The 12,118-nt window shown below is 33.4% G+C and overlaps 1 protein-coding gene across 4 annotated transcripts in view; it reads left to right on the plus strand.

The window, feature by feature from the left end:
- The window catches only part of EDEM3 (ER degradation enhancing alpha-mannosidase like protein 3), an 85,973-nt gene that overhangs the window by 15,536 nt on the left and 58,319 nt on the right, over nucleotides 1-12,118 (plus strand). For 3 of the 4 annotated variants that reach the window (XM_082401466.1, XM_082401467.1, XM_082401469.1), the window contains 5 exons: nucleotides 2,490-2,590; nucleotides 3,126-3,165; nucleotides 7,118-7,230; nucleotides 8,197-8,350; nucleotides 11,223-11,357. In XM_082401466.1, the coding sequence (XP_082257592.1) occupies nucleotides 2,490-2,590; nucleotides 3,126-3,165; nucleotides 7,118-7,230; nucleotides 8,197-8,350; nucleotides 11,223-11,357 (543 nt within the window). Of the gene's footprint in view, nucleotides 1-2,464; nucleotides 2,591-3,125; nucleotides 3,166-7,117; nucleotides 7,231-8,196; nucleotides 8,351-11,222; nucleotides 11,358-12,118 lie in introns of all 4 variants that reach the window. The other variant, XM_082401468.1, reaches the window with a different exon arrangement.

Below are 12,118 nucleotides of genomic sequence, written 5' to 3' on the forward strand. Positions count from 1 at the left end.
AGAATCTTTTAGGGACACTCCCCTGGTGAAGAAAATACAAACTACAGCAGGTCTTTCTTGTTTCCCTCCTTTTCTGTTAAGACCCTCAGCCAGTAGGTGGAGATATTCTAGTCCAGTTTCACTGAAGCAACTACCCAACTTAAAGAACCTACTTCACTGGCTTATGGCCATGCATGCAGGGCCAACAGCATCAAATCTCATACCCTTTGGGCATTAACATATTTCCCACTAAGGCCTGTCTTTTTATTCCTAATGCCCATGTTGTGGTCAGTGCAGCTTCACCTTCTACACTCAGCTATTCAGTTTTGGTACTTGAACATTTCTTTCCTCATTCTCAAGCTCAGCTATGTATTAAAAATAATTTTAAAAATTTATACAACATTTCACTGTGTTTGTAGTAGACAGGAGGGAGGATTCTTGCATGTGCTTCATTATCACCTAGACTAGAAATACTCTGTCATGATCATTCATTAAAAAAAATCTATTCAATAGTATGCCAGACTATAAAGTGCCTATTAGTTGAATAGCTCTGTTGTACACCTGAAACTAACATAACTTTGTACATCAACCTATTTCAATAAAAAAGTACCTATTAAGAAATATTAAGAAATATGTGAGACCTATATGAGGAAACTGAATTCATAAAAGAAGATCTGAATTAATATATTGATGTAGTATTCCTAGATCGGAAGATTTAGTGGGTAAAGATATCAATTCTCCCCAATTTAGGCTCTTCCAATTAAACTCTCAATGGAATTTTAAGGAAATTTTAAAGTTATCCAGAAGAGTAAACTTGAAAAAGTCATTAAGAAAATTTAGAAGAAAATAATTGAGGGGAGTGAATTGCTTAACCAAGTAGCAAGGCATGTTGCAAAGATAGAAGGATTAAGATAATGGTTTTGGAGCAGGAAGTAGGTTTGTAGAACAAAGTAGAAGCTACAGAACTGTATGTTTGTGTAGACACTTTTGAACTAATAAGCCGTATTTCAAGCAATTAGGGAAAGGATGAATAGTTCAAAAGGTGGTATATAAGAAATTGGCTATTTGGGGGAACAAATACAGTTACATCCCTATTTCACATCATAAACAAAATTAGATTCCAGGTGGAGTAAATATCTAGACATAAAAAAATTAAAATTATAAGAGTACTGTTTTCAGAGACTCAAGATAGCCTTCTTAACCATGCCTGAAATTTAGAAACTATGAAGAAAGAGACTAATAGATATAACTACATATTTAAAGCTTAAAGTAAAAAGTACCATAAACAGAGTTAAAAGCCAAATGAAAGACAGGAGACAAATGTTTACTGTGTGTATAACAGTGTATAAGGAGTCTCTTGGCTAATAAGACAACCAACAGAAAATGAACAAAGGGTATAAACAGACATTTCAAAAAAAGAAATAGCAATGGCTAATACAAAAAGATATTTATCCTCATTAATAATGAAACTTGAGATACCATTTTTTATCCAGGCTGTTGGCAAAATGTAAACTATTGATCATCTGCTATGTTAGAGTATTGTAGGAATGTAAATCGGTGTCTTCAGTTTGATAGTAGCTATCAAAAATTAAATATCCGTACCTTCGACCCATTGGGTCTGGCTTTAGGGATTTAATCCATAGAAATACAAGCATATGTACAAAAGACATGGGCATATAGCTGTTTATTGAAGCATTGTTTATACAGTGAAAAATTGTGTTCAACCTGCATGTTCATCAATAGAGGAATAAATAAATAAATTGTAGCATATTCATTCTTAGGAATACTGTGAGGAGCAAGTACTATGAAGTAAGTGTATGGGCTCTGGAGTCAGGTTGCCAGGTTCGAATTCTGGATCCATCATTTACTAGTTGCGTGACATAGGCTTACTTAACTTTTCTGGGCCTCAGTTTTCTCATCTATAAAATGGAAATAATTGAATCTGTTTCAGAGGGTTGTGTGATAAATAAAGTATATGGAACAGTGCTTAGAACATAAGTACTCAATAATACAAACTAATATTAAATTATCACTTTGCAGTTATTAAAAAGAATAAAATACATCTGTAAAATTCCAGCATGGAAAACCCCATAGTGATCTAAGTAAACAAATTTTAGGACAGTGTATGCATATGGCATGAGTACCTATTTGTAAATGAAATTTTTAAATGATATATGTGCATGTATTCCAGTGTGTGTGGATAAATCTGGAAGGATAAATGCCAATTGTAACAGTAATTATCTCTTGGGAGTGAGATTGGGTGGAGGGGAAAGGGATTGTCAGATTTTCAAAGAAATATTTTCCTGTGTTTTTTTTCCAAGCATGTATTATATTTATAGCTAAAAAGTTTTTTTTTTTTCTTTTAAGGTTCCATACACTGTAAGGATAGTAGAATTTTTGATTAACTTTTATTTTACTTAAAAAAAAAAAACCTGTGAAAAGTTGTGTTCTCTAAATGATGGGTGCTTTCTCTTGTTTTCCTTAGTGACTCACTGAGATTTTCCTTGCAGGAACATGCGTACCCAGCTGATGAACTCATGCCTTTGACCTGCAGAGGTCGAGTTAGAGGCCAAGAGCCAAGTCGGGGTGATGTTGATGATGCCTTGGGAAAGTGAGTATTAACAAAGGGGATGGCATGGCATCTCAGAGTTCCCAAGTCTTAAGACATTCAGAGGCAGTGTGCAGTTGTATATGTGGGGATTGGTTAAATTTCAAAGACTGCTTTAAGTATTACATTAAGTTCCTTTATTCCTTTCTGTTATCTTTTGTAAAATATTAATCAGTTTACCTCTTGGATCAGTGAAAAGTTGAGTAGTTTGTTAAGATGGATGTAACTTTTAGGATGTATATAAAGTCACTGATGTGTTATAAGATGTTGATGCTTTAGTATTTTTATTTGCTTTTAAGAGAGCTAATGAATATTTCTGTTCATTTTGAAAGATATGTAGTTATGCTGAACATAAATGTGATGTTAAGACTTTTCAGGTTCTTGCAGTGTTTTACAAGTTACACGGTACTGTAGATGCATGGAAGTACTAGTTAATGGAAGCTTCCAGTCAGTAGGATGTAGATACGTCTGCTTATACATTCATGGATAAGATATTCAGAATTCTGATGTTGTGTATCTCACCATACTTGTTTCTTAGATTTTCCCTGACACTGATTGATTCTTTGGACACTCTTGTGGTAGGTTTGATTCTTCTTGAATTATTTTACAAATTTCTTAATATGTGCACTCAAGTATTACGAATATAATCGTTACACAGTAAGTCTGAAATAGAAGCCTTCAGAATTTAAGATGATTTGATCGTTGCTTCTAAATAAATCTTTCACACTCTTGAGTTGATAATGTCATGTGAATGTCAAGTGAAATTATGTAGAATCATGGAGATACTCAAATAATTTATAGGTATGTCAGCTTATGTGATGGCCCCTTAATCAGGAAGGTTGTTTCCCTTTGGACAAGGAGGTTGATGATATTGGAAGAAAGTAATTCTAGAAAATGCCCTTGATATTCTTATTCCAGAAAGACATGCCACAATCATACTAAAATTGTTAAATTAGAATTTTTATGTATTATGTTCATTAAAAATTTAATTTTTTCTCAGAAGTGATTTTTAGCACCAAGTGATCACTACTTGGCACTCCTTTTAAACCTCATGGGATACAAAATCATTTAAATTAATTCTAGTTGGGGACAGTTTGTGATGGCAGAGGGGAATGATTGAGTTCCAGATGTCATGATTTCTAAAGGTAGTATCTTTCTAGTTCTTTACTCTCAGATCATTTACGGTATAAAAATTAGGCTTGTTTCAGGATTTTCCTTAAGGCATAGTTCTCAACTTTGAGTTAATGTCTGAAGTATTGATTAATATTTTTTTAAAAAGACGAAAAATCTTTGTGGTGGCAGAAATTTTTCAGAACCGGGCTTTTCTTCCCAGTATTGATTCTACATTCTTCTTTCACTGGGTGATTCTTTTTTCTTTTTCTTTTCTTTTTGAACCAGAGACTGTCAACTATATCAGCACCTTGGGAATATTACCTGTGAAGTTTTAAAAAATATACTTCTCTCCCAGGTTATTCTGATTTAATTTTCCTGGAGTGGGACTGGGCATTATTATTTATTCCTCTCAAGCTTCTTGTTTATAAAATTCAGCCATGGTTGAGAAGAGCTTTTTTGTTGAGAAGACCATGGTTGTTTAGACCTTTTTAGCTGTATCAGGGTTTTGAAAGTTGTGACTTCATTTTTCAGAGATTAAAGGAATGTGTGAACCATATTATAATGACTATGAGAATGAGAGAGAATATTGTGTACCTTATTTTTGGTTTAGTGGTCCTTATTTTTGGTATAGTGTTCTGCTGTGATAGAAGAGAAAAAGATAAACAAGTATCCCAGGAGGCACAAATTACCACCCTGGGAGAAACTAAGTGGTGTTATTTATTTATAAGTATAGCTGGATAATGCACATCAGGTCTATCTTGATATGGTAGAGTGAGAGAGGAGCAGTAGCTGTGTATTAGGAAAGACCATAGGTGGACTTAAGTTTGTTTCTCATTCTGTCATCTTGGCTTTATCCTTATATACAGTAGGTTCTCCATCATCTCTCTGTGTAAGCTTTTACTGATTTTTATGAACATGGACCTCTGATATTCTCTGTGTTTTTAAAATTTTTATCAGAAATGAAGGAGAAAATGTGCTTCTAGGCTGCATAACTTTCCTATATTTAGAAATCTGTTGGTCTCTAATTGAGCAGCCATTATTATAAAGATTCTATCCTGCTTTGAAGTTATACCACTTTGACATTGGTTCTCAAAATATGATTCCAGCACCACCAGCATCAGCATCACTTGGCAGCTAGTTAGAAATGCAAATTGTAGGGCCTCATCCCAGACATTATTGAATCAGAAAGTCTGGGAGTAAGGCCCAGCAGTCTGGTTTTTTTAACAAGCTTCCAGATGATTCTAATGTATGCTAAACTTTGAGAACCACTGTGTAATAATGCAGTGCTTTTTAAACTTCAGTGTACTACAGGTCATCTGGGGATCTTGCTAAAATAAAATGCAGATTGTGATCCAGTAGACTGAAGATGGGGCCCAAGAACATGTGTTTCTAGTAAGTTGCCACTTGGTGGTGCTGTTGCTGCTGGTCCGTGGACCACACTTTCAGTAATGTTTGGTGTAACTTGAGTTCTAACTCCTCGTAGCCGGGAGTACCAAGAAGTGATCACCTAATATGATATGTGACCTTGGCCAAATTATTTAACTTCTCTGGGCCCCTGTTTTCACTTCAGAAGGACCTAGATTAGATATCTAAGATATGTATCAATAGTTATCTATTTAAACAGAAGAATTAGAAGAAATTAAAGTAGTTTGGAAGTTTTTTCCTACGTTTAGAAGGAAAGTTATCTTGTACATTTTATCAATACAACTATTAATATTTCTAATTTACTTTGTGATCATTTTTTGATTTGTGGTTTGTTTATTTGAAAATCTTAGAGGACATATTACTTGGGACAGGATATAACCTTATTGTTTTTATTTTGGTCATACCATAATATGTTAAGTAGAACTTCTATTGTCATAGTTTGATCTTTCAATTTAAACTCTTGTTCATAATTCTAGCCATCTAGTTTCTATTGATTGTAATGAAGTCAAGCACTAAAACTTTAAATTTACCACTAAATTCAACATTGCCATGAAATCAACAGAAAGAAAGATATTGAACAAATTAAAGATAATGGGGGTAGGGAAGAGACCTGAGTTTGTTCTTTGTTATCAGCTAGGTGCTGAAGAAACTAATCAACTAATGGAGCTGTTAGAATGAATTTTTAGCTAATTATGGACAAAGAACTCTCTTCCCATTTTTATTCTCCTTTGAAACAAATAGCACTGGTACTATTCTTGGGAACAATTCTCGGGAGATAGACTTTGGAGGAATAAAATGAACAAAATGATATTAAGAAGGGGTGTGTGTGTGAGGAGTGAGTAGAACAGTTGTGTTTCCTTCTAGAAGTGATAGAGGGCTGTGCGCATCTGCATTTGTGGCTGCAGAATTTACACGGACTTTGAGATTAAGAAGGGAAAGCACTCAATTTAAAATCAGGTTTTGTATTATATTTTACTCAAGGCTTACCCTAAATTTTACTTTTACTTGAATTTTAGTCAGACACTCTTATGTGGAATGTTTTATACCTAAATTAGAATTTTTAGTGAAGTATCAAATCAAGTGAGAAAGCACTATAAAATATTATCAAACAAAAAGATTAAACAGTCAAGTAAAGGGAAACCACTTTTAATGGACCTGGGATCTAAGTAACATCTACTTGTGCAGCCTTAATTTAGACTGAAAAATTAAAGCAACCTGTGTAATGACAGTGACCACCCCCCCTTTCATGGAGTTCATTGCAAGCATCCACGGAGTTCTTAACTTAGGATTCTAGACCCTCATGGTAATAATGGTAATAATGGTAATGGTATCAAGCACTTAACTAAGTCAGGCGCTTTACTAAAAAGTACTGTACATGCATTACCTCATTTAGGAAAACAAACCTATGAGAGTAGGTATTTCCTCTTTTTGTAGATGAAGGAACAGGCTCAGAGAGAGAAGTAAGAACCAGAATTCAAATCAGGGCTTGGTCTTGACCCCGACATTGCACTGCCTCCTTAGTTAGGGGCTACGGCATCCATGGGGTGAAGATGGCAAGTGGTGTATGATTTCGGATCGGTTGAAGGATGTGCTTTCTTCTGAGACTAAGCAACTTTTTAAATGATGTTTGGTGAATAGGGTGATTTTTGTTTTGTTTTGACTTGGAAGCCAAATCCCAGTAGAGCTCACCTCTTGTGGCTCTAAGTCATGGGTCATACACACCAGCTAGCAGTTCGGATGATGATTGTTTTAAAGTCCTAGTGATATTTCAGTGTGTCTAAATAAAGATTCCTTGCAATATAAATAAGCATTTAATTTTTTTCAGTTTTAGATAGTATCACATTTTTATAATAGGCTTAAGGGAAAAGTTTTTTGTATGTGTTACTTTTTAGAGTCTTAAGGTATTAACTTGCTATTAGCAGCTCATTTTGAGGGTATTTCTCTATGTCTTGGTCAAAAAGGACTTTGTTTTCAATAATTTTCTTCTCCTAGGTATTAAATAAAACTAAAGAATTTGAAGATGCGGTGAGAAAAGTTTTAAGAGATGTTAATTTAGATAATGATGTAGTTGTATCAGTCTTTGAAACAAACATCAGAGTTCTTGGGTAAGTATGTGAGACGACACTAAAGCTCTAATTTTAATAACAGAAAAGCCAAGGGTACACTCTTTATTTCTTGATGGTTATAAAGCAAGAAATTTCTTAGGTTTAAAAGATAAAAGTTGGGGTATTATAAAACACAGAGGCTGTGGGATGACCCTGCATTACATGAGGCACAGAGAGCAACAGGGAATAGTTGTAGACTCAAATCAAAGGCAATCTTTGTTTGTTGTTAAAAAAGGACTGACTATAGGTTGAAAATTTGAGTATTAGCTATGTCGCAGGTTTTTCGCCAGATTATCTAGTTTACTAACCTTAACCAGCACCTCTTCAAGCCAAATGAAACTGAATTTATAGGATTACCTTTGAACTAAACAGTTTGAAATATTCTTGGGACACAGAAATTACAGGATTTATTAATTCACGTTTCAACATGTAGTTTTATATTTAATGGTTACTTTTGTGTTATTGTAACTCATTTCCTTTTTCAGACAAAGTGAATCTATTCTTCAGTTAAATTTAAGAAATAGTTTTGTAGTTTTTCACGGAGTGTATTAGTCTATTACATTTAATACAGAGTGGGGAGTTGGTTTTTTTTTAATGTTATGCTAAGAGTCAGAGATTTCATGATGCTATAATTAAATTTAAAATTTCTTAAAATCAAATCTGTTAAATTAGTTAAGATAAATGATTTCTAGGATGTTTTTTATTTTAAGAAAATTTAAGGTATTTAAGAATGCCAAACACTTTACATCAGATAAAACATCTGATTTTTTTTTTTTTTTTTTTATACTGGCTATGTAATATGGTTTGCTACAAAATGAGTAGCCAGAGTTAGGGAAAAAGTTAAGACCTTCTGTGATCTTTCCTTATGTACTCTAAATTGTTGATAATAAGATACCCACATCTTTTTAGGTGATGATGTTTAAGTATCTGTACAATGTGGCTAATGTTTCACCTCTGTGATTTTAGGGGTCTTTTGGGTGGACACTCATTGGCCATCATGCTGAAAGAAAAAGGCGAGTACATGCAGTGGTACAATGATGAACTTCTCCAAATGGCAAAGCAATTGGGTTACAAACTTTTACCAGCTTTCAATACTACCAGTGGCCTTCCTTATCCAAGAGTAAGTAATTCTGAAAAATATGGCGGTCTTTGTCTACTTCTTCGCTATTATAAAAAAATCAATTCTTGTGATCCAGCCATTGTTCCTCACCTGCTTGAGGCTGGAAAAAAAATGCTTCAAGCTATGTAAGAAATTTTTATTGACATTTCAGTTAATTTGCATTTGAATGGTGTGAGAATTTAGTTAAAGCCTTTTATGTGTCATTGCATAACACAATAGATTATGCTGCAGAAGGAAGAAACAGATGCCAGACTGGAATTTGGGCACAGAATTATTTGTGCAGAAGATATGGTGGAAGCCGTAAGAGTAGGTGTTAACTCTCCAGCGGAGAGGGTATAAAGAGAATATAGAACAGAGAGGAATGAGGAGGAAGTAGAGCAGTGAAAAGGAGATTGTTCGGAGACTGAGGAGGAGAACCACAGAGTAGTGTAAGGTATTATAAATTCCTAAAAAGAGAGTTTCAAAAGGAGATGTTCCAGCAAACATTAGGAGAATTAGGTGCAAACAGAGCCTTGAAGGATATAATGTGGCAGAATAAAGGGGGAAGAAGAAGGATTCAAAGTAGGTGAAAGTATAGGACCATTCATTTTGAGATTTCCTCTATGTTGGTAGTTAAAGAGAGTTGGCAGCAGAATCAGTTGAGGGAGTTTTGTTGTTTTCTCCCCAAGAAAATTTTATATTTAAGACAGAGGGAAAGAAGCCATTGAGATGGAAAGAACTCTCTCCTGATATATTTCATTCTTTATTAACACTATTACTCTTTCCCTCTTATCCAGGCCAGACACCTCAGCCATTACCAAGCTCTATTAATTTTTTTCTCTTCTTACTGCTGCTATGCTTGTTGAAACTAATATAATTTTATTCCTAAGCTATTATAAATACCTATTTTACTCTTTTCTCTCTGGTTTTTGCTTCAGAGACTTAAAAAATTAATCTTACTAAAACATAACTTTTATCAAATTACTCTACCCTCAGAATTTTACTGACTCTGCCTGTTGCACTGAATGTCCTTTAACTTTCAGGTTTCTTTATGGTTTGGCAATAGACTTTCTTTCTGAAGTTCTTTCATACCCCATACTCCAATGAAACGAATGTCCCATTTCAGCCAAAATAATCTATTTGTGTTCCCCAAAACACCTAAGGATTTTTTGTTTTTGTTTTTCTTTTCATTTCCATGCCTTTTGGCTTGCTGGAGTAACTTCTCTACCAATATAAATAAGACTCATTTCCTCCATCAAGAAATCTCTGACTGGAGATCCAGCATGATATAACGTGCTTTTCAAATGGGGAGGTCGCAGCTCATTCGTTTACCCATTGATTTAGTGGATCGTGACCAGCACCATTTTTTAATTTTTTTTTAAGAAACAGACTAGTATTAAATTTCTTATTTAAATTTCTAGTTGGTGATATTTTTAAACAGCTCTTCTTTGAATATCCTTATATGCATCTTTTTAACTTATTTCTCCCTTAGGATAAATTACTAGAAGAGAAAATAATAAGTCATAAAACGGGGAGAGCTTTTTAAGGCTTTGTGTACTTACTGATCAGTTGCTCTCCAGAAAGGTTCTACTTTTATACTTCCTGTGTTGTGTAAAAGTGCATGTGTTGTACTGCTGCCCACACTGTATATTATCATTCTTTTGCCAATTTAAGGAGGAAAAAAATGGAAACATGTTCTAATTTGAAATTTCTTTGCTTGTGTGGTTTAAAATTTGAAATTTCTTTGCTTATTAGTGTGGTTTAAACTTGTTAATCTTTTTGTTTTCTTAGCATATTAAAATTGAAAGCAAAGTTATTTTAAACCATCTAGATGTTTATTTAATTGAATTTACTTTTAGTAAATATTTTTAGTTTTTGTTATAAATGGAGGCGCTGAATTTTGACGAATCTGGCATGTCTTCACTTTTGCCATAACATGAGAAGCAGACAAGAAATTGAAACAGAAGCTACTAACAGCATTATAGTAAAACAAAGAAAATTGTATTATTTTCTTATCCTCTGAAGTATCAAGAAAATTTTAAAGATTATTTTTTTAGAAGAGGACTACAGGTAGAAAATAACTGCCTTCCCATCCTTTCTTAAACACACTTAGTAAATACTTCTTTTGCTCATGAAAATTTGTACAATCAACCTCTCTTGGATATGAATACATAATTGATAGCATTTGCATTAATGGGTTTAACTCAGAAGTGTTTGCTGGACAGAAATGCTATTGTAATAGTCAATGGTCATTTTTTTAAACTCACATAAAACCTTAGAGCTAGTTTCTGGTCAGGTTGGTTCTGGTTAATCCAGGTTTATATTGTATTATTTGGCTGGCTGAAAAATTTTTCTTTGTGTTATTTGTTAGTCTATCAGCAAGGTAATATACTCTATATTTCAAAATTATTTAAACCTGTAAATAAAATTTTAACCTCCTTTTAAATATATACTATAACTTAATTAGTTTTTTCTCTGTGAAGGACTATTTAATATAGTACTGCTTTTTCACAAATTCTCAATTAAACCTAATTTCTTTTAGGACTGGTATGGTTTCCTATTCTGGTACTAACTAGTTCAAACTGTCCAGAGAACAGTGTTGTTATAGAAGGTATTTCCTCTGTGTAATTATTATAATGATACTGAATTTTGATATCATTGAGGAAGGAGCTAAGTGAAAACTTATTTATCCCATGAATATTATGTGCTTAGAATGTACTTCCCTAGATGTTAATTGGAAAGTCACAGTGATCATTAGATAAAGTTTCAGTGTTTAGTTATTTTATCAGTTATTTTCATGACTTGATTAAAAGTCTTGATTGAAAAATGGTTTCTTATCCAGAAGTCATTATCTCTTGATAATTGCTAATGATAATCTTCTGATTTTATTTAGATTAATTTAAAGTTTGGTATCAGAAAACCGGAAGCTCGGACAGGAACTGAAACAGATACCTGTACAGCTTGTGCAGGTACCTTGATCCTTGAGTTTGCTGCTTTAAGTCGATTCACAGGAGCAACGATATTTGAGGTTTGCTTTTCATAGTCTTTGATTTCCTGGGTATTGGGCATAACTAACTTTATAGCTTTTCTTCATTGATCAAGTATTAAGATAATGAACTGGATGATTTCTGTTATTTCAGTGAACTTTTTGTCTAAATTCCAGCACATAGTTTTTAATTGTGAAAAACATAGACGTTATATTAAGTACAACTTTGCATTTTGTTCACGAACTATAAAGTAAATTTTTAGATTTATTCTTACAAAATGTTTTAGCCATATTACTTATATGAAATTTGATATCACAAATGTCTTACATGAAATACTATCTCTGTGTTTTATTGTTAGACTTCTCGATGGTCTGTTTCATTTCTGAAAACTTTACTAATCTTCTAAAACATAGTGAAATTTTTGCACTTAAGTCTCATTGAGTTTGTTTTTTGCACTTAAGTCTCATCTGTAAGTTTGTTTACTCCAAGGGGAAATATTATTCATCATCCAAAGACTTAATATCCCCCGAATAGTTTGTTGTGGACTAGCTATGTCTTGCACTTTTTATTTTAGCTAATTGTTTGACCATGTCATTGGAGTGCAATAGTAACAGCCAATTTTTCAAACATATAACTTAGAAGAATTTTTTAAAATTCAGCAAATGGTACACATAGAACAATCATAAATAGGGACTATATGCTAGCATTAGAGACCTTGGATCTGAGTGTAAATAAAACAAGTTAAATGGTCTTTGTGTGGTTGTATGTTCAAAGTATCTTAAGGACAAGTTTATCTTGTTTG

This window comes from Balaenoptera borealis, assembly GCF_965194805.1.
Source record: "Balaenoptera borealis genome assembly, chromosome: 1".
In the NCBI taxonomy this organism is placed as follows: Eukaryota; Metazoa; Chordata; class Mammalia; order Artiodactyla; family Balaenopteridae; genus Balaenoptera; species Balaenoptera borealis.